The sequence below is a fragment of the Mastigoproctus giganteus genome, chromosome 6 (genome assembly GCF_048544385.1).
Source record: "Mastigoproctus giganteus isolate SK-2022 chromosome 6, ASM4854438v1, whole genome shotgun sequence".
Taxonomy (NCBI): domain Eukaryota; kingdom Metazoa; phylum Arthropoda; class Arachnida; order Uropygi; family Thelyphonidae; genus Mastigoproctus; species Mastigoproctus giganteus.
Window position 1 is genome coordinate 7,462,446 of NC_143580.1, and position 24,610 is coordinate 7,487,055.

The 24,610-nt window shown below is 33.4% G+C and overlaps 1 protein-coding gene across 1 annotated transcript in view; it reads right to left on the minus strand.

The window, feature by feature from the left end:
• Positions 1-24,610, minus strand: part of Nup188 (nuclear pore complex protein Nup188) — a 171,137-nt gene that overhangs the window by 61,718 nt on the left and 84,809 nt on the right. Inside the window, exons 26-31 of the mRNA XM_090375487.1 lie at positions 19,785-19,848; positions 15,139-15,255; positions 14,361-14,685; positions 8,440-8,640; positions 7,852-7,917; positions 7,242-7,345 (exon numbers count right to left, since the gene is read on the minus strand). Of these exons, the coding sequence (XP_090231613.1) occupies positions 7,242-7,345; positions 7,852-7,917; positions 8,440-8,640; positions 14,361-14,685; positions 15,139-15,255; positions 19,785-19,848 (877 nt within the window). The remainder of the gene's footprint in view (positions 1-7,241; positions 7,346-7,851; positions 7,918-8,439; positions 8,641-14,360; positions 14,686-15,138; positions 15,256-19,784; positions 19,849-24,610) is intronic.

Below are 24,610 nucleotides of genomic sequence, written 5' to 3' on the forward strand. Positions count from 1 at the left end.
ACATAAAGGCTAGGATCAAGGATACCTTAATGTGGCTTGCTGTGGCTAGCTTAAGAAGGGAAAAATGAAATACTGTTGTTGTGATAAATGTCAGTGAAAGAATCAAAAAATTTCAAGACATGGTTACAAGGTTTCCTTTAAAATCATTCTAATTTTCTAATTCAAAACAACAAGCCACTGATCTTAACTTGCAAAAGTTAAGATAGAGAATATCTTAATGTGGAAGGGCATTAGCTTAGGAAGGGCATGTGGAATTGAAATACTTTTGTGATAAATGTTTGGGAATGATCAAAGATCTAAATGCAGCACTAATTCAGGTCATTGATAGAGAGAAACATATAATCAAAAAATTTTAAGCGAATTAGGTTTCTCCTTTCATCAAATATATTCAAATACAAACAAAAATACTATTAACTAATATTTCTTAATAATATTAAATATTAATTAATAATATAATTATTATTATTATTATTATTTAATATTATTTAATAATATTAAATATTATTTATTAAATAAATAATATTATTTAATAATATTAGGAACTCTCCAACTTACAGAAATTCAATTTTAAGTAAGTTTTTGCCAGCCTGTGCAAACATAAAAAAATCATGGAAAAGTATTTTGCATCCCATAGGAATAAATGGAAGTATCGTGAAAATATTGTAATGTGAACCCAATAACACATTGTTTTTTTTGTAATTCGTTCCAAGTCCTTGGAAGTTGAAAATTTTGCTATATTACTAAGCTGTTTATCTCTCTAAAAGGTCATATTTAAAATGGAAATTGCACTACCCCTTCATCGTTATCATATGTTCCCATTATAAGAATCAATTTTGAACACTGTGATATTTTTCTAAAGCATGTTTCTGGAGGTCACGACCATATAACAATAAAAACATTTGCACTTTCCAGTTTATTGGGCTTTTCTGTTAATGCATCTAATTATAAACGGGTGGTAAACTCGATCTTATTGCATTCATGATAAAACCGATAATTGGAATTCTGTGGGTTTTTATGTTACAGTATTATGGTGAAATGTGTTCCACTTCACTGAAATCTTCAATCATATAAAAACCAAAATTTTCAGAAACTTCTCTTCATTCCTATTTACGTATTACAAAGATGAAGGGAAAGCGACCAATGGAAAATGGTGTTAGTACTAGGAAACGAAACAAAATTGATTTAGAAATGAAGATGAAAATGATTAAGAAGTACGAAGCAGGACACAGTTTGTCATCTATTGCAAGGGGATTAGGTCTCGCTGCTTCAACAGTGAATACTATTTTAAAGAACAGTGCACGTATAAAAGAACATGTCAAAGGATCAACCAACGCACTTAAGATCAACAGTGATCACAAACACAAAACAGCATTCAGGTACTATATCGAAAATGGAACAGCTGTTAATAATATGGATGGAAAACCAGATTCAGAAGCGACCATTCAAGCAAAAGCAACAAGTAGTTATAAAGATATTAAGGATAAGTACGGCAAACCCCAACCCAAGTTCATGGCAAGCAACGAGTGGTTTAATAGGTTCAAGCATCACGTTGGTTTCCAAAACATTAAAGTATGCAGTGAAGTCGCCAGTGCCGGTTCTGAAGCTGCAGAGAAATTTTGTGATGTGTTGAAAAAAATTATTGATGAAGGCAGCTATTCAATGCAGCAAATTTTTAAGATTGACGAGACTGCTGTGTATTGGGAAAAAAAAAAGCCAGATCGAACATACATTGCCAAAGAGGAAAATACAATGCCAGGTTTCAAGGCATCAAAAGATAGGGCCACGCTCTTGCTTGGGGCTAACTGCAGCAGGAGATTACAGATTAAAACCCTACTTGTGTACCATTCTGGAAATCCTCGTTCATTTAAGGGCATCAATAAAGCCACCCTACCTGTGCATTTCCGATCGAACAAGAGAGCATGGATAACAATATCTCCCTTTCAGGACTGGTTTAAATGCTGTTTCATTCTTGAGGTTGAAAAATATTGTAAAGACAACGATGTTCCTTTCAAGAATTTGCTTCTATTAGATAATGCTCCTGGACATCCTACGCATCTAGATGATTTCAATTCGAATGTGAGAGTCATATTTCTACTGCCAAACATGACTTCACTCATCCAACCTATGGATCAGGGTACTATTTCAAATTTAAAAGCATACTATTTACGCACAACTGCAGACAATGCAGACAATTTTCTGATCGTCTGCATTGTATGCAGAAAATGCTCAGGCATTGTCTGCAGTGGACGATGAGAAAAATTTTACATTAAGAGACTTTTGGAAATCTTACAATATTTACCATGCCATCTTAAACTTTAATAAGGCCAGGGTGGAAATTACTAAAAGTTGTTTAAATGGCGCATGGAAGAAAATATGCCCACGGCACGTGAAAGGCTTCAAAGGATTTGAAAAAGAAGAATCATATAAGAGGTTACAGATTGTAAAGGTTGCTGAGCTACTTCAATTGGAGGTTGATGCCAAAGACGTGGAGGAGTTAACAGAGGAAGAAAGGAAGGAATTATCTAATGAAGAACTTATTGACTTGCAGGCAGCAATAGTGAAAGAAGAAAATACTGACGAAGCTCAAGATGAACCAAATGAGGAGCCAAGATGCTTCATCACCAGAGAGATGGCAATGGCATTTCGTGAAATTGCATCGACAATGGCGAGGTTTGAGAAGATGGATCCTGACAGTGAAAGATTCTTAAAAGTTAACAGAGGGGTGAATGATATGCTTGCTTGCTACAAAGAAATCTACGATGAAAAGAAAAAAGACACCGTCCAGTCATCCATTAATATGTTCTTTCGTAAGGTTAAGTGGCCAACCCCCTTCTAAATCTCCACAGCCCTCAACCTCCGCAGCAGTGTACTTATCAGCTGAAGATGTTGATTCTGGCAACGATGCTCGAGAGGTAAAACTTACTGACATTATGCCTGTCTCCTCTCTTTTCTTGTAATTTTATAATTATGAAATTTTTTAAATTGCACGCTTTTGTAATTTTTCCTGCGCAAGAGATAAAAAATTGAATAAGTACAATAAATAATTCTATTTACATGTTTGTTAAACATTTTTTTTTTTGATTCAATCAATTCAGCGAGCACAGTTGCAAGTGCTGCATAAGCAAGGGGAAAATTCCGAATTATGTACGTAGCGTTCCACAGAACGCAACCCTTACGTAATTCGGGGAGTTCCTGTACAGCAATATCTTGCACAGTGCAGCTTCAATCAGTATGGAATTCACTGTAGTGCGGTTTATAATCTGTAACTGCGATTGATTATCAATTAATTTCGTTCTTAGTCTACCTCATTACTATTTGCATTTATTATTTTTCTAACTAATCTTGCATAATTTATTTCTAATATAAAAAAATCCTTATGATACCCACATATCGTTATTTTTTCCATTGAAACTATTCCCCATTTAGTGCTGATTTAGTCAGTGCGATAGCTTTTTTCCAACACATTAACAGCACTGTGCGAGGTATTCCTATACATTGTAATTTAAATTAATATATTCAAATGCAATGGTTCTGTAACATTTCAGCAGTTCATTCTATTGGTTTAAGACTAAAAGCAAATATTAATTCTCAAGTCATGCAGGACCATCTAGACAGGAATGCAGTTATACTGCAGGCACAGCATGGATTTGTTATGGAGTGATCATGTCTGACCAATCGATTGGATACTACAGCACATTAACAGAGGAACTGGATGTAAAAAAAAAATTTAATATATCATATACCTAGATTTCAGAAATACTTTTGATACTGTTGCACATAAAAAACTGCTATACAAATTGGAGCAGTGTGGTGGTGTTGTTGTTTAGGGGTTTTATGGTGCATCAGTGTCTGAGGCTACAATGTGCCAAGTCAAGGAGCAGTGTGTCATTAAGTGTAAGTTACTGTTATGGATAAAGGGATGATTGAGTGAGAGAAGACGACAGATAGTAGTTATTAATGGACACTGCTCTTCATGGACTAATGTTATTAGTGGAGTTCCCCAGAGTTCAGTACTGCACCCATTGTTGTTTTCTATATTTATTAATCATATTTATGAAGGCACATCAGGCTTAATGTCTAAATTTGAAGATATAAAGGTTGGTAAGGGTGGTAAATGACATTAATCAGGTATACTATATCAACAAGATCTAGAAAAATCAGACAGATGGGCTGAGACATGGAATCCCAATTTAACATATAGAGCAGTAATCCCAGAATACATACCAACTATGTGGTACCATACTCAGGATAGTGAAGAATGAAGCAGTAGGCCTGGTGGTAATCGTGTAGGCAGACATGAAATTCCTTGGTGCAATCAAGCTTGTTGTGTATACAATACATTTTTTTTGTTTCCTAACTTAAAAAAATAAAAATTACATAGAAGTGTGTGTGCTCCTTATGGTGTGGGCCTTTCAAACACCCTCCCAAGAAAGATGACAGGAGAAGGTTTGCATTTCCCTCCAACTGATTTGCAACTGCAACAGACAATATAGATACATACATACTACATGCATAATATAACAATATCAATAATACTAAAATAACCCATTTATTGTTGAATACAGCATAATTAATTAAACTCATTTCTGCTATTTATATATTTCTCTACCTACACAAGTTATGAAACAGTAAATTTCAAAGAGGTGAGGTAAAAATTGGAATACCTGTGTTATCCATATTAAAACTGCCATTTCACTTTTGGTCATTACAACCTGGTAGCCTACATTGTATGAAAAGTTTTTAAAACATTAAAGAATGTTACAACTATAGAGATAACAAGTCTGGCTTATATTCAGTGTTTATCCACTTGTATGCATTACAGAATAGAGGAAACTAACTTTGAAAAAGCTTATGATATCTTTCTCACCAACTACATCTAGCTCAGATGTAATTGGTGACAAAAATCAGCCTATTCTGACTTAGCATTAGCAGTGGCAAATGATGCAAGAAAGCAAGCTTATACAGCATCAGCAAGGAAAAAAAAAAAAAAAAAAAACCTTCCCATTTCACCTATTCATTCCTTCCAATAATTTGTCAAGTTCTTCCTTGAACTCATTTAAACTATCAACTTCCACAACAAAAGATGGAAGTTTGTCTCAGCAATCAACCACTTGTTGGCTAAAGGAAAACTTCTGCACATCTATTCTGCAACTGTCCTTCCTCAATTTGAATTTGTGCCTCCTCATGTGTAGTCTGAGCACAAGGAAGAATCTCATCAACATTAAACTTGCTCAATCCATTCAAAGCTTTAAACACTGAAACCAGATCACTTTGCAGGTGCCTAGTCTCCAGATGCTGCTATTTGAAGAACTGAAGCCTCTCTTAGTAAGGCACCCTTTTGTTCCCCCTCACCAGTCTCGTTGCTCTTCTCTGTACTTATTTCAACAGCTCCACATCCTTCTTAAAATGAGGCCCCCAGACCTGTATGCAGTATTCAAGGTGGGGCTTGACCATTGCCTTATACAATGGTATAATCACCTCCTTATCCCTGAGCAAAATTCCTGTATATCATTGACAAAACTCCATGAGCTGTCCTGGCAACCTGTCTGCACTGCTCAGAGAACTTCATATCTGACTGCACAATTACTCTCAGGTCTTTTTCATTCTCCACTACACTGAATATAGTACCACACAATTGGTACTTTAATTTGGGGTTACTGCTACCCATATGCAGTACTTTGCATTTGTCAATGTTAAACTTTAGTTACCACTTCTCAGCCCATCTGCCCAACTTTTCTAGATCCTTTTGCAGCAGCATACTGTCATTAACAACCCTGCCAACCTTTGTATCATATGCAAACTTGGACATTAAGCCTGATATACCTTCTTCAATATATCACTGATAAATATAGAAAACAACAGTGGGACCAACACCAAACCCTGGGAGACTCCACTAATAACATTAGTCCATGAAAAGCAGTGTCCATTGATTACCACTGTCTGTCTTTTCCCACTAAAGCTATCAGCATTTCCCTACAAATTACAGTTAACCATCTCTTTGCCAATGAGTTTTCAGACTCAAAAACAAGCCAGATATACATGTTAGCCAGTTTTACATGACATTTCTAATGAATTTATAATCCCCCATACTTCAAAATGATTTTGGCATATACAAATGATAGGGGAAAGGATATTAGCCAAATGGATATTTGAAGCACAAATAAATGATAAGGCTAAGTGGTACATCAAGAGGAAACTGGATCAATGGTATCAAGCATACACTATAAGAAAGGGGGCTTATTTTGGCTATAACTGAAGGTCTAACAGGAAACTTTACCAGGTTGTAATGACCAAAAGTGAAATGGCAGTTTTAATATGGATAACACAGGTATTCCAATTTTTACCTCACCTCTTTGAAATTTACTGTTTCATAACTTGTGTAGGTAGAGAAATATATAAATAGCAGAAATGAGTTTAATTAATTATGCTGTATTCAACAATAAATGGGTTATTTTAGTATTATTGATATTGTTATATTATGCATGTAGTATGTATGTATCTATATTGTCTGTTGCAGTTGCAAATCAGTTGGAGGGAAATGCAAACCTTCTCCTGTCATCTTTCTTGGGAGGGTGTTTGAAAGGCCCACACCATAAGGAGCACACACACACACTTCTATGTAATTTTTATTTTTTTAAGTTAGGAAACAAAAAAAATGTATTGTATACACAACAAGCTTGATTGCACCAAGGAATTTCATGTCTGCCTACACGATTACCACCAGGCCTACTGCTTCATTCTTCACTATCCTGAGTATGGTACCACATAGTTGGTACCATACTCAGTTTTACATGACATTTCTAATGAATTTATAATCCCCCATACTTCAAAATGATTTTGGCATATACAAATGATAGGGGAAAGGATATTAGCCAAATGGATATTTGAAGCACAAATAAATGATAAGGCTAAGTGGTACATCAAGAGGAAACTGGATCAATGGTATCAAGCATACACTATAAGAAAGGGGGCTTATTTTGGCTATAACTGAAGGTCTAACAGGAAACTTAGCATACAGGGAAAACAGTGAATGGAAGGCTCACAGTCCTGGAAGAATGATTGTACTCTCACTGGGTATAAAAGGATTGGATATAAAAGGGTATGAAAGACTGTGCACTCACTGAGTACAAAAAATTTATATAATGGTGATAAAATAGAATGTATTATGCCACTGCACTGCCAACTACCAAAAGAGGTTTCATTGTAACTAAAAGTAACCTCACGTTTAAATAGCAACTTACTTTTTCTTTAATGCTTCTACAGCTAATAGCTGATGGCCAGCCCAAAGTCCATGGATAAATTCAACAGCAGCACAATGAAGTTCAGTTGGGCAATAATACCTATTCTGTGATTATGTTAATACATTAGTTATTATGAAATTATGATCTATATATAATTATGCTTCAAACACAAAAAAATAAATAAATAAAAATCCTTCAACATATGAATTTTTAACTGATCCAACAAATTTCTGAAATTTCCTGTTTGTTATGAAATTTTATTTATAAACACAAACCAAAAATTATTTAACCAATGGACACATGGATGGGGGAGGGGATGAGAGACCAGTGTGTCACTTAATAAGGCAACATTTTCAATAGAAACTTTAAGCAACCCTAACATATAAGATAACATCTCTATAACACTAAAAATAAACATTTACTTGTGTAAGTTTGCTGACTAATCCAATATTTGCATTTTATTTAATTTATCTAATCAGTCATTCTACAAATTAGCAACTACATATTCTATTACAAGTTCCACACAAGAAAGTATGTGCCTACTTAAGGATTTTAAAATATGATCAAAGTACTTATTTCTTAGTAACAAAAGGAAAGTTATGGAACTCACCTCTTCTTTTTCTTTTAATATTTCCATTACAGACTCCAGGCAGCTACTCAGTTCTTGAGAATCTTTCTAAAAAGATTCACAACAAAATAAATAGTTAATTAACTTTTATAAAAAAAAATAAATGACAAATAATAAAACTCCCAGTAGTAAACAAAATAATCTAATGTAAACACAATTACATTAGAATACTTATAGGCAAGACTCAAAAACCAAGTTTCCTTGAGATCATTTCATTTAATTTTTTTATGAATCTGAATTTTATTATTATCATTTACTGTAAACCCTTGTCAGAAATAGCATTATTATTATTTATTGTAAATTTATTATTATTTATTATTATTATTTACTGTGTAAACCTACAATAACCTCTTCTAACAGAAAGAAAAATATACACATTTCCTGTGTTTCACTCAAACAACTCTTAAAGAAAGAAATAACCACATTATACACCAGACAGTTTACCTGAATTCTATAAAGCCGTAAAAATATATTCCAGGATCAATAACAAAAAAAAAAAAAAAAAAAAAATGAAGACTTATTATACCATTTAAAATAACTGAACTAAATTCATAAAATATGATCACTTACATCAGGCTTTTCCTCATTGTTATTGACATTAATAAACATTTCAATCAGGCCAGGCTGGTGTGCAATGCATACTGTCAGAAATTCTAAGATAGCTACTTTTAAACGAATGTCATCTGTTAGTGAACCAAGTCGGAAAAGAAAATGATCCCGTATTGCTTCAGCTTCAGCACCCAAACAGGCTAATAATGACATTGGAAATTCCTAAAATACATAAATTGTTTTTATAAAATACTTATCCCAACACTTGAAATAAGTTGAAACAGCAACTACCAATCCTACACCTGAGTTGCATATGTTCAAAGTTGCCTGCACTAATGATTACAATACTAACCATACTAAATACAATCACACATCTAATAAATTGCTAATACATAGAAAGCAATCTTAAACACAAAGGGTGGTAAAAAAGTTATGAGAATAGAGTACATAAAATGTATTAATAAATTACAGAATAGGTTATTTTTATACCTAATGTCTTATGAAGTAACATGAAAAAAATTCTGTCAATATCTTAGGCAGTTTCTAAAATTTAATTTTTTATGTTGGTAGGTGGAATGTCCAGCAAACTGAATATCATTCATAATCAACTTTTTGATTGACCAAAGGAGCAGAAATGCTAGAAAAATCCACACACATATCACCCAATTATGCTATTGTTGCAAGAAGGTCAGCAGAGTTCAAAAGAGGATGGGAGTCAGTTAAGGATGATCAAAGATTTGGTTGGCCATCTGAAGCAATCAATTCTGAAACAATTGCAATCGTTGAAGAAAAATTTTAGATAACAAAAGAATTAAAGTGTCTGAACTTGGAAAAGTATTTTGCATTTCCCATGGTAGCAGTAATACATGAGCATTTGGGAATGTCCAAAGTTTGTGCAAGATGGGTTCCCAGAAACCTTTCCATTCGTGACAACATCAGAGGGTGGCATCATCAAATGCGAAGTTAAAATTAATTCTTGCTAATATAGATAGATTTTTATCCCATTGTGACTGGCGGTGAAACTTGGCTACATTTTTATAATCCTGAATCTAAATTATAAAGCATACAGTGGCAGCACAAGGGATTTCAACTCCCAAAAGTTTTAAACACAACCATCAGCTGGAACAGCATTGGTCTCAATTTTCTGGGATACAAAAGGGCTTGTTAATTGATTACCCTGCACCTAAAACCATAATAACAGGGAAATATTATGCCAGTTAAAATCTGCAATTCAGAAAAGTGTATGCAAAAAGTTGGGCCATCAGGTTTTGCTTCTCCATGACAATGCACCAGTGCACAAAGCTCAGGTTTACACAGACTAAATTTCATGAATGTGAATTTGAATAATTTAACCCCCCCCTCACTTTACAGCCAAGATCTGGCCCCAAGTGACTATTATTTGCTCAAAAACTTCAAGTCTCATCTTCATGGAACTCATTTTAAGATAATGAAGAGCTAAAAGCAGTTGTGGAAGCCTGGTTTGATGCCCAATCTGAAGAATTTTATTTTTTGGAGGATTAAATACAATAAGTGCATTAAACTGGAGTGAATACATTGGGGGAAAAAAAAAAAAAAAAAAAACATAGAATTTTGTATGTCTTTCATGTTTGATTCTCAGAACTTTTGACCACCTCTCTTATTTCTTTCGAGGGGCTCAGCAAAATGAAGTGTGCAGAATAAAAAAATTACTAGGAATACAAATGAAATGATACCAACCCTACATTCAATTGAAATCAAGTTTAATCAGCAACAATGTTCTGATGAACTAAATTGTTTAGCAATAGCTTATGCTTCTACGGTACTCACCTCCAAAATCTGTATGAATCTCATATGGATACAAAATCCGTATGTAATACCCAGTCATGCACTGATGAACACAACTGGGTATTAGATATATATAAGCAAGTTTTTGTTGCTGGTATGATAATTTTTGGGGAAAGGAGTACTTTAAACCATATTGCACCTGTTCACATGATCAGATCTACATATAGTGACTTGAGAAAACAAGGAGGATAAAATCAGAAGCAATTTGTATTAGATAACCAAAAGTTTCAGAGATATACATCATTTGTGATGTGGCAGAATGATAAAGGTTTCAGCAATTTAGAGAGAGAGAGTTGAAAGATAAGAGTCAATCACTGTGGTGCAAGGCACATTTTATAAGTTTTATTGTAAGGGGAGTGTAACGCTTTATATGCAGGCATTTAATAATCTACCATAATAGTGAATAGGTGAAAATCATGAATGATCCAGTTAAACTATAGCTCATTATGTCTAGTCAGTAGTTAGGATAACTTTCTCCTCTCTGTTCAGACAGAAGCCAAAGGCCCACAACTGTGATTCAAGTTTAAATTGTAGGAGCTTGTTGGACTTGCCTTATTAATCATTAACGATCTTTACATATTCCTCGTATAGTGAATGTATAATCAGAAATGGGACTTGAAACTTTGATAAAGCTATGCCAAATGGACGTTCAGCAAAAAATAACTATTTGTTACCTTTATTCATGAAAAAAATATATATATGTAGTCAGATGAGTGGAGCACTACAGCAGTAGAGTGAACAGATGGATGACTTAGAGGAATGCTTATAAAATTCAGTTATTAAAATTCATTTGATACTGTCATAAAATATTCCTAAAAAGTTCCTTTCTTTTTCATTTGTAAGAGGTGCAAAAATAAATTCATAAAAGAGGAAACATAATCTATCTTTTCTGTGATTTCTCACAATCTGCTTTTGCCAGAGGCTGATAAAGTCAGATTATGAGTAATTGTTGACTGAGAGAGCAAAGAGTGGGGATAAAGAATTTTTCACAAATGTGAATACAAAGAAGAGAAGAATCAATCAGATCTGACCCTTGTGTAATGACTGCAGGAAAACCTTAGATAGCCAGTTTGATTTTGCAATATTTACAGACAAAAGACCTTTCATGAAACTGCAAATGGAAAGCATGAAATCAGCAATACCGAAATTTTAGAACAGTGGTTCCCAAACTACTGAGATCTACAGACCCTTTCAAAAATCAAAAGTTCACGGACCCCTTCAAATATCAAAAAAAAGTTTGTATATATGGTCAACACTGTTTCATGGATCCCCCCCGAACTGGTCTACGGACCCCAGTTTGGGAAATGCTGTTTTAGATTATTTATCAGAAAAACTTTCGAGCTAAACATGAAGGCTCCTGGAATTGGTGACAAAGACACAGTAATTCTGTGAGAGATAGCAAAAAAGTGCACTGAAAAATAAGGCCAATTCAGAGGGCATTACTGGACTCAGGAGAAATTCCACTCAATCAGAGAAGTGTCAATGTATCGCCAATACATAAAGATGGTTCTAAGAGTGAAGTGGGTAATTACCAAATGGTCAGTCAGATTTCATTTCTATTTCTATCTAAATGATCCTGTAATGCACTCATGCATTACAGGATCATTAAAATCCAAATAAACTATGCTGAAATTGTTCCCTACATCCAAATCATGAGTAGCTGTATTGGTATTCTGAAGAACACACAACAAAACCATGTTGAGTGTCCTTCAGAATGCCATATCTATCTAAATCAGGCTTGGCCACCCTATGGCCTGCCACATTATTTTTTGCGGTCGCAAGATGATTTTTATGCTAGTGACTACATTAGTGGGAAATCATTCACTAGCTGCACTAAGCACGATAAATAACAAAAAATATATTACTAGACCAGCTGTACTTCCCCGAATCTCCACCACTCCTTCCCATCTTAGAACTGAAAACTCTGCAGATGGAAGTAATTGATTTACAGTGCAACAATAAATTAAAAACACATTCACGCCACAACATCAAAAATCAACTTTTACAACACGTATGTGACAACAGAAAAGTATCCCAAATTAAGATTTTTTGCACAAAAATTGTGAGAACCTTCGGTTCCACATACATTTGTGAAACTTTCTTTTCAAAAATGAAATTTATTAAAAGTAAATCTCCAGCTTCAATAACAGATGAAAATCTGGAAAATCACTTAAGATGTGCAACTACCAATATTGAAATAGATTTAAAAGAATTGAGTAATCGCAAAGAAAAGCAAATATCTCATTGATGTAGATATATAATAAAAATTAATGAATAAAATAAATTTTTATGGCATTTGATTTTTTATTTTTAAAAGAGTGTTTTATTTTATGTGTGGCTTGCAGAAAATTGTAGTTCATCAAGGTGGCCCGTAGGATGATTTGGGTTGGCCAGGCCTGATCTAAATGTCCCTGAACTGTACTCTTCATTATTGCCTCTAATATTTTCCCAACCACTGAAGTCATCAGACTAACTCATTTATAGTTAACAACTTCACTCTTAGAACTGCCTTTATACATTGGCAAATTGGCACTTCTCTAATCCAAAGGAATCTTTTCTAAGTCTGGGGATATCCTCATAATTAACTTCAATGGTTCAATACACTCCCTGGCTGCCTCTCTCAAAATTACTGGGGATATGCCATCAACTCCGGGAGCCTTACCTGCTTTTATGCTCGAAATTTTTTTCCAATAAACAATCATTTGTAATTTCAAAATCACTAATTTCGTATGGTTCAGTATGAAGGATCTTTCGTCAGTAAAGACAGATGAAAAGTATCTATTCAATTCATCTGCAACATGAGGTTATTGTATAAGCTGGAACATGTTGGGATGACTGGAAAAATTCTTAGATGGATTGCAGATAGCTGCAGAGCAGGAGGCAGTGGGTTGTGATTAATAGTTATTCTTCAAATTGTGCTAACATAAGAAGTGGGGTTTCCCAATGATCAGTACTGCTATTTTCAATTTTCTTAAATGAAACTGATGAACGGATACAGGGCATGATGCTAAAATTTGCATCTGACATCAAGATCAGTTGAGTAGTTAATAATCAGCACAAAGAGCACTTCTTCAGGAATTAGACTTAAGACAGACTTCAGGGATGGTCAGAAAGTGGCAACTATTGATTAATTAAATTAATAAAGGAAGAAAGGGATTTGGGAGTTATGATACAGTCAGCTTTGAAATTCTCTGAGCAGCATAGACAGGCAGCAAGGAAGGCCAATAGTGTCCTACTGATGATTTATCAAACATTTTCTTCTAGAGATAGGAAGCTCATAATCCCACTGTACAGGGCAATTGTAAGAACACACTCGGAATACTCTATTCAAGTATGGAGACCACACCTAAAACATTGAGCTTCTTGCAACGGTCCAAATACAGACAGTGTGATTTTGTGAGATCAGCAAAACAGTGTCCATATGACTTTGAATATGCAGGTTGCAGAGCTTAAAAACTAAATACCTTTGAGAAGACATGACTGAGGTGTATAAGGCTCTGAAAGGTGACAGTAAAATAAATGAGAATGAAATTCCCATTATTATAAATGATTCAAGAACTAAGGATCATAAATTCCAATTATGGGGAAAGAGGTTTCAACTGGATTGCAGGAAATTTTCTTTTAACCAGCAAGCTGTTAATTACAGGAATAAGTCTGCTCTACGGATAGTTGAGGTTGACTACGTGAGGAAATTCAAAGGTCAGCGGGATGATTACTAAATATACCACTCTTATACCATATGAAATTCATGTGGTATTATATTTAGTAATAATCTTAATGGAAAACAACCACGTAATGTCCTTCCCTAACTATGTCAGGAGGATGGATATTTATGTGAGGAGGGAGTCAAATAGGTAGTTTATTTTATTGTTTTTTTAATTAATTAATTATCTTTTAGCTGGAGCAGCAAAACCCTAGGGCTTCTTTGCACCATATTAATGACATTAATACTAATCCAAATGGCTGGTAAATAAAAAAAAAATCGATTTTTTGCTAAAAAGGCCTTTGATCTTTCACAGAGCTGCAATCAGTATAAGCCACAGCATGAATAAAAGACTGCATAAAAATAACATTAATGAAACTTAACAAACGATAATAAAAAAATGAAGTTTAAATACCTTTGCAAATCTCTTCAAAAGTTGTACTGCCATTGTTGCTAAACGAGGACTATACCGTTGAAAAGTGTAATATGCAACAGTCAACACTACCTTTGGTTGTGGATGATAGGTCGAAAAAAGCACTTTTTCTAATGGAGATAAATCAGGTTTTATGTGTTTTTGTAAAATGTCAGAATCAGATTTTATGTGTTTTTGTAAAATGTCAGAATCAGATTTCTCCTTCTCTTGTTGCCTTTGTCTATGATGAAGTAACAGTAAACGGTTCAGTACTGACAGTGAAAGTCGGATCAGCATTATAAGTTCTTGTCCAAGTCCAGTTACTGAACTGAAATAAAAGTAAAATTAATACTTCTGGAGTTATAGGAGAAATTTATTATTTTAAAATTTAATTAAGTATTTCAAAATAAACTAATTAGTGGTAATGAATCAGTCATCAAAATTCTGTATAGCCACCATGAAAAATCAAACTTTTCTAATTATCATTTAGGAAATTTATAAATATAGTAGTTTGCTTGAGAGAGAGTGAGGCAGACAAAAAGACAGAGCAGGTCTTAATAATGCAATTCACTTTCAATTTATCATATTTATTAATTAAAGAGTAACCAAACTTCTATGTATAATTCTCATTACAACTGATCTCAATTAAAAATTAATTAAAATTAGCAATGTAGTCTTCTCATTCAATAAACTAGTAATGAATGAAATTTCTGTTTAACAAATAATGAATGATAAGTAACATCAAAATATACAATGCATGATATAGTTTAGTTTAACTTACCTGTTCTGTTGCTGCACAGCCTGCTGTACAACAGTTTCGCCTGTGCAGACAATCCTCAGAAGTGCTTGGCCAGCTTCATGATGGAAAAGACTGTACACACAAATCTCCTGCGCTTTACTATGGATTAAATAAAAGAAATTAAGGGGATAATAAAACAATAATAACTTCAATTTGGGTATACTGGGTGAACCAGGAGATGCTCAGAACAGAAGCAGGGCCTTCACATATGACAAAAGGTAACAAAGAAAAGTTCAAATAGATTCTACAATAAATAAATAATTTAGAGAAAACACAAGGCACTGTTATTAACAAACGAATTTTGATTAAATGAATCTGGCTGTCAAGAAATTAACTATTCCAACATTTTATATACCACAACAAATATTTTAATAAATTTTATTTATTAAAATATTTATCATGTATAAAATGATGAAATAGTTTATTTCTTGATGGATATCACCCACAAATAAAATGTCTCCTTTAAAGACATGATTTAAAGAAGCTGTAATTTTGTTTGTGTTACAACTGATCTATATAAAGATCAAAGTCATTAATTAGTCTTATTCCAAAGGGTGATGAGTAACAATCAAGTTTCAGCAGCCCATCCATGCATGAAGTTAATTTAGTTGAATTCCAGAAATGGGCTGGTGAATTTCAAAGACAAATGGTGTTCCAGATGCATACCTGTCAATTTTTAAAAACTAAAAACTGTTAATAGCAATCCAGCTTAATCAGAATGTTCCAGAAGTGTTTTGGTACTGCCCAAATGATATTACCAGGTTTTACTTCCAAATTAATGGTAGCTAACGAATGCATGTCATCATGAAATACAATAAAATGCAAAGTGTTTTTGTTTTGTTTATTTATTTTATTATTTTTTTCATTTTGTCCAATTACACAGTATTGGCCATTCCAAAATTTTCAAATTTGACTATTTTGGGAGAGCACTATATTTACACTATATTAAGGTGCTTTTAGTGACCTGAAAGTGACTATTTACTTATTCATTCAGTTTAACGTTAACAATAAAATTAACGGTATCACAAAGTGTTGTCATAAATGTAAATACAGTACACATATAAGGTTTTGTAATTTTAAGGTAAGTTTCCTTGCATTTTCTTGAACATATACTGTATATATGATTTATTACATAATTTCTGTATTTAAAGTTTATAGTTTAAATGTTCCTGCTACATTTAATATTGTTATATAGAAAAATGGTGCCTTAAAATCAACAGAAACTCTGGTCACTCTATCCAATTAAAATTATTTATATTATTTCCTATGGATAAATCTCTCCCACTTAAAGAAGATTCACTTAGTGCTCTGTTTTCATGGCCACAATTAAGGGTGCTAAGTGGGGAATGCCCGTACTAACAAAAATTAAGTCAGACAGTGAATATGTCCAAAGTAACGAAGATTCATCTACTGATTCCCAAAAAAGTTCGGTATTTTCTTTTAACAAAAACCCCAAACATGAGAGGTATTAGAACCTTAGTACTGTGCATGGGCTGAAGGTTGAGAAGATAAATTATATTCTGGATATGAAAGACTGGATAAGCTCTTTCTTCCTAGACATGAAACATTGAGAGAAGCTTATAAAATGAAATTCTTTTTCTCTCCACCTCCTTTACCTAAACCTTGGTTTTCCTGCAAGTATGCTAAGGTTGTTTGGGATAAGAATAAAACATATCACAAATAGACTTTGACTGCCTGACTACACTATTTTCTGCATTCTGTTTTCTATAAAAATTCCACTGCAATTTCCCTTCTATAAAACTGGCACTTAATCCTGCTTCTTTCCTCTGAATCATTGAAATCAGATACAGCAACCAGCCAGCACCATACGTGCATTCACCAAATTATCTTTTCTTCTATCCTGCATTTACTGCCTTTATTTTTATTCTCTGGAATAATTTTCCTCTATGTATTTCAGACTATAACATGAGCAAATGCTTCTGCAATTGAAACTCACTAAAATTCAAAATATACCTACCTGAATATTTTATGATGAACATAAACTGAGTGGCCACTTTATTAAATACACCTCTCCTTTTCATGAAATGGAATGCTCCTTCAGTAGCAGCATTACATTTTTGTACCACATCATATAACGCAGGTGGGCAAATACGGTGGGGATGCTGTAAGTGTGCAATTCAAGATGCAAGAACAAGCAAGGTGAAAGATTTAAGTGAACTTTGAATATACCAAGGTGGTCAGTAAAGATGTGCTGGTGTGACTATCTCAGAAATTGTAATGCTACTGGTGTTTTCATGTATGACTGTATCTCAGGTATATTGAGATTGGTCCAATAATCAAATAACATTATAATCAAATCATATGAACCTGAGGAGGCATAAATTCAAATTGAGGAAAGACAGTTATAGAACAGATGTGCAGAAATTTGCCTTTGTTCCAGCCATCAACGGCCCACTGGCCGTTGATGGCTGGAACAAACTTCTATCTGTCATTGTAGAAGTTGATAGCTTAAATAAATTCAAGGAAGAACTGGATAAATGTTTAGAAAGAATGGATGTGTGAAATGTTTTTTTTTTTTTTTTTTTTTTTGGCTGATGCTACATAAGCTTGTACGCTTGCTTTCTTGCATCATATGTCTAATACTAATGCTAACATCAAGCCAACAGCAATCTTCTGGTTGGAAACAGCTCACTGATATAAGATGCTAATGGGCACTGAAAATGACTTTTACAGGGTAACAAACAGCTACAGTCAGTCAAATAATCCAGTATCACACTGGTAACCAAAGGAAAATTTTAGAATGCACAACTCAGTGTACCTTGTTATGGATGGGGTATCACAGCTGATGAATAAGTGGGCTCAGGAATACCAACACTGGACAGTGGAGGATTGAAAAAAAAGTTACCTGATCTGACGAATCATGGTTCCCATTGTTTCATGCTGTTGGAAGGATCAGAATATGGTGAAAAATGGTGGGTCCATGGACTCAACCTGGAAGGTTGAGTCCATGGAAGAACAATGCAGACTGGCTGGTTGCAGCAGTATAATAGCATAGGGAGTGTTTTCATGGTGTCCACTGAACCCCTTGATACCAGAGGAACAACAGTTGACCTGATGCATCCTTTTATGGCTGCAGTATATCCATCTGCAAATGTATTCTTCCAACAGGATAATGTGCCATGTCTGAATTGGGCCAGAACTGGTTCCAGGAATAATCCCAAACCAACTGAGCATCTGTAGAATAAGCTCTTCAGAGTAGAAAATCACAACAATCCAATATGCAAAAACTGTGGGAAGCAACTGAGTTAACATTTACTATAGCATCCATGTGACACATTTTCAAAATCTTGTTCAGTCCATGCCATGATGAATCCAGGTGAGTATACCTAATAAAGCAGCCATTACTAGGCTACAGAACAATATCACCATTTCCCAAAACAGCTATTTCTATACTAACTAGCACTTCACTTATTTTAGGGACTCTGAAATACTGTATTTATTTATTTTTTATTATTAATTTGATTTGATGTTTTTTTTTTTTTTTTTTTAATGTATACCCGTATATGTATTATGTCTGTAAATTGCATGTGTTCTCTGGACGATTTGCCTCTTTTGCTGGACGAAAAAAACCCCAGTTTCTGGGGGAAAAACTTTGCTATCTACGCTAACTAGCTAGCATAGATAGCAAGCTATCTACGCTAGCTAGACAACTAACTAGCCACGGAGTGAAAAAAGCCTATTAAAGTTCCTCGTATCATCGACAGGATTTTAGCTCATTTTCACCTTCAGTAATTACATACTCTTAAGTTTTTACCTTAAAACCTTTCATCTTTATGATGAAAGGTTTTAAAATCTATACAACGAACTATACTCATCTATACTCAGAACTATAAAAAGTTTTATCTTTTCTTATTAAACGTGATTTTGGAATTGAGTTCATAAAGGATGTTCATTTTAGTTATACTGATGAAAACAACTAATTTCTACTAATGATCTTCCAATCGGTACAGAAACTATCATCTAGAAGTGTTCATATTGTTTCATATCTTGGTAAACATAGGCAAAGGCTTCTTAAGTAGCCTTTGCTCATGTCTGAGTCTATATACAAGTTTATGAGACATTTACACTAATGTGCATTTATTTATTAGTCCAATATATTTCTTGAAAATTGAATCTTACAGAATTTCAAGTTTAACATCTATAAGCTTCTTCTTGCATCAAAACCCTCAAACTACTTGCCGCATAAGAGCAACAAAGGTTTCAGCAACCTTTTGTGTATTAAGATCATAAAAAAATAAAATTTAAACCTAGAGAAGAGCCAACAAAGTTATATAAATGGTATAAAAGAATTATACTGCTTAAATAAAAAAACATCAACATGATAATATCCAAACTTAGTAACATATGTTCAGAAAATAATAGTTATGTCAAACAAATTCCTCATGAGACTATGTTACTCAAAATCAGGATGGATTGATGCAGATGGAACAGAAATTGTTCTGTATGGAAAACAATGGCATTATCAAAAAACAAACAACTTCCTCATTCGACAAAAGATTATACATAAAAAAAGTAATTTAATTACAGAAATAACAAATTTAAAAATTACTCACACATTTATTAATAATTAACCATTAAATGAATTTCCAAAAATAAAAGCCACTTACTGTGAATTTTCTCCCTCCTTTGAAACTGCCAACAGTTTATGGAATATTTTAAGGCACAACTGACCTATCAATAATGTTTATTTTATAAAAGTGAACTCAGAAATTAACATAAACAATTAGACAAATCATTTTTCTACTTAATATTTTTGATATATATCAGATGATATGAATAAATTCATTTAAGTATGAGAGAAACTTGAAAAACACATGGCCTGTACCTTTATACAGAGTCAGAATCATTAGTCTTCAAATTAGTTTCTTTTTTTTCAAAATAGTATCCCTGACAACCAATACCCTATTCACAGCAGCTCAATATCATTTCAAAGATGTGCTGCAGGCCATTTCAGGCTTTTCAAGTTTTTGAAAGGACCATTCAAAAATCACAGGGAGCAAGGTCCAGGATACAAGGTTGGTCTTCTGATGGTGTTCCACTAATGTTCAATAGCGTATCTGGCACCACTTGGCTGACATGAGGTCTTATGTTATCCTGCAAAAGATAACATAAGACTGCTATTTCTCCTTTAATTTGGGTCGTTTTTGGAAATAGATATGCAAACAGCCAATGAATCATATGTCAGCACAATGAACACCATTTACAGCTTGATTTTCTTGGAACAAAGTGCATTCAAATTATTCCTTTTTTGTCAGTGGTTCCCAAACTACTGAGATCTACAGACCCCTTCAAAAATGAAAAAAAGTTTGTGGACCCCTCTCTCTCTCTCTCTCTCTCTCTCTCTCTCTCTCTCTCTATATATATATATATATAATTATGAATAAAAATTAAAATTAAGTAAAGAAAGAAAATGGATTTGAATTTGAATAGAGATAAAATGAAATATCGATAATATGAATTATGGATCAGGGACACTGCAAGAGCAAAGGTACCCTACAACCATAATGTATATAGAAAATTATTTTTAATGTTATGTGTAAATCTTTAATTTAACTTATGCTAATAATGAAAATACCGTGTACCCTGGGAGCGATGTATGTTGAATAAAGGGGGAAGAACGGAAAAGAAAAGTGTAACGTTATAAACAAAGTGCGAATTTTGAAAAAATGCAAAATTTGAAAAGAACGACCAAGGTAGAAATAGCAGATTTTTGAAAAGAACGACCAAAGTAGAAATAGCATTGCAGTATCTTTCATAATTTCTGTGTCTTCTTCAGAGGTCATCCACCTAAATTATGAAAAAGAACAGCAATACTCTTACTTCTGTTTCTGAATACTCTTACTTCTGTTTCTTTATACTTTGGCATAATATTTTTGCTTAACTTGTATTTTATTTATTCAAAATTTATATTCTAAATTATTTTTTACCACGTGTCCGCGTACACGTGTTTTTTGACATACAGAACATGTCAGAAACAGAAGTAAGAGTATTGCTGTTCTTTTTCATAATTTAGGTGGATGACCTCTGAAGAAGACACAGAAATTATGAAAGATATTGCAATGCTATTTCTACTTTAGTCGTTCTTTTCAAAAATCTGCTATTTCTACCTTGGTCGTTCTTTTCAAATTTTGCATTTTTTCAAAATTCGCACTTTGTTTATAACGTTACAATTTTCTTTTCCGTTCTTCCCCCTTTATTCAACATACATCGCTCCCAGGGTACACGGTATTTTCATTATTAGCATAAGTTAAATTAAAGATTTACACATAACATTAAAAATAATTTTCTATATATATATATATATATATATATGCATATGTTTCTGTGTGTATGTATGAATGGTTTTCTGAAAAGAAAATTCAAAGTTTTATGTTTAAAACAATATGCTTATTTTTACATAAATATATAATAATAACTTTATATCATCAATCTGCTATACATAGAACAAATAATTTGACCAGTTCCAGAGGGTCATATATATATATATATATATATATATATGCATATATTGAATATATGCATTTTGTATATATGCAATTATATACAGTGAAACTTCTCCTAACGGACACTTCTTGTTAACGGACATCTCTCTACAACGGACATTTTCAAATTCCCCAACTCACCTCCATTGGTTTTAACGTGTTTGCAGCTTCTGTCTAGCGGACATTCTCTGTAACGGACGCGGACAGGCAATCTGCACTGTTTCGTTTAGATTAACACTTAATTTGATCTCCCCATAATGGACAGCGGGCGAGCTCACGGCCCTTTTTCTAGGAACGTTTCTTCCACGTGTTGCCTCAATCGTGTGTTTATTTTCTATTTCCGATTCTCTGAATTTTATCAAGGTTTACGTCGTGGTTCTAAACCCTTTTTCAAGAATTTTAAGGCACGGGTAAAACTTCTGATGAATTCGGTGTGTGCAGGGAGGGGGGGGAATATGGTCAGCCTTTCGTCTTTTCAGTTTCATTTTTCAGTTTTGTTCAGTGTCGTGTGAAGTGCACAATGTCTTCTCGTAAAAATTTAACTTTAAAAGATAGTCGAACTCATTAATGCGTATGATCGGCAAAAAAATAGTGTTCAAAATCTCACTGTAAAATTCAAAATCGGGAAGATGCAGGTAAGCAACATCCTAAAGAAAAAAAATGAACTGCTCAAACAATTTTGGCAACACGGAAATGATCAGGTTCAAAAATCATTCCCGAAAACTGTTGGACTTCAAATTTGTCACGCACGTGCTAAAAAAATTCCCATTAATGGGCCTATTATTAGGGAAAAGGCTTTGGAGGTTGCGAAATCTATGGGAGTAAATGAGTTCAAAGCTTCTGTGGGATGGCTAGACAAGTTCAAAACTCGGCATAAAATTTCTTGGAAAACCGTAAGTGGTGAAGGTGGATCTGTTGATACTGGGGTTGTAACAGAGTGGACCGTCAAATTGGAAGATTTATGTTGCGATTTTGAAGCTAAGGATATTTACAACTGTGACGAAACAGGGTTGTTTTTTAAAGCTCTTCTTGAAAAAACAATGAGTCTAAAAAACGAAAAGTGCCAGGGTGGAAAAATTTCTAAGGAACGCTTGACTGTACTATTGTATACAAATATGCTGGGAGACTTTGAACAACCTCTTGTTATAGGAAAACCACAAAATCCTCATTGTTTCAAGGGCATAAAGTTGAATCTTTTGGATGTTGACTGGAAGTCTAATAAAAAAGCGTGGATGACATGAGATATCATGAGCGAATGGATAAGTCACTTTAACCAAAACATGATTCGTCAAAACAGAAAAATTATTCTTTTTATGGATAATGCTGCATCTCACCCGCACATTGAATTGTCCAACATTCAAATCATTTTTCTGCCACCAAACACATCTGCAGAGTGTCAGCCCTTGGATCAAGGGATAATAAAAAATTTTAAACTTCACTACAGAAAACGTGTTTTAAGACATCTCATTGCAAACATGAACGACGTAACATGTGCGAGTGACCTTGCAAAGAAAATCAGCATCCTAGATGCGATTCAATGGATTTCCTCTTCAGTAAACGCAATTAGAAAACAAACTGTCGTGAACTGTTTTGTAAAGTCTGGCTTCTCAAACGCAAAAATTGAAGTTGTGAACAGCAATGTGGAGCACCAAGAAGAACAAGAACTTCAACATCTATTGATAATGTACGATACTTCAACTACAAGTGACCCTGGCTACGAAGATATAGACTCGAACCTCACTACAGAAGATGGTGCTCTAGATATCAACAACATTATCGTCGATATTTTTCAAGAAGTTCCTCATGAGGATGAAGAAATGGAAGGAGGTCATTCTGTCGAAGAACATATTAACGACAAACCACCGATGAAAATAGAAGAAGCGCTCATACAAATCAATCGTTTAAAAATGTTTTTCGCCGCTTAAGAAGATACTGAAGGACTTTCGATGGTTTCTTCACTTCAAAGAAATGTTGAAAACAAAATTATCAGCCAGAAGAAGGTGCAGAAGAAAATAAGTAATTACTGTATGTATTTTTCTTAAGATAAAGTCATAATATGCATAGCACAATTGTATGTATATTATTTACAAAAATATTGTGCAAAATCTGTATATAATTTAATTAAATTTAACTTTACATTAAACGTTTAACAATTTTTCTTTATCTCTTGTGTATGTAATTGTATATTATTTACAAAAATATTGTTCAAAATCTGTATATATTTTAATTTAATTTTACATTAAACGTTTAACAATTTTTCTTTATCTCTTGTGTATGTAATTGTATATTATTTACAAAAATATTGTTCAAAATCTGTATATATTTTAATTTAATTTTACATTAAACGTTTAACGATTTTTCTTTCTTTCTTTTTTTTTTTTCTCCCTCAGACTTCTTGTTAGCGGACACTTCTCTCTAACGGACACATTTTCGTTCCCCATGGCTGTCCGTTAAAGGGAAGTTTCACTGTAAATGCATTTATATATATATATGCATATAATTGCATATATTGAATATATGCATTTTGTATATATGCAACTATATATATATGCAATATGCATATATATATATATATATATATATATATATATATATATATATATATATGCAAACAATTTGAAGAAATCAACAAAAGCACATCTTAAAATTTTCAGTGTTTTCTGAATTCTTGATATACCAAGAAGGTTCAGATCTGATCCCAGTATCACAATTTATTATCAATAAATAAAATCTGTTTGTTTGTTTGTTTTTTTATTGCAAAACAGTCCGTTTTAATGTTAGGTAGTACACTAAAATGACACAGAAAAATGGGTGAAATGTAGAAAAAATAAGTTTTTTTTTAAAAATAACAAGAAAATACCCCATTTTCATTTCATTTCAGTTCTCCCCATTTTAATATTGTATGTTAGTACAGTAAAGTGTTAACTAACTTAGATTGTTGGATAATTAAC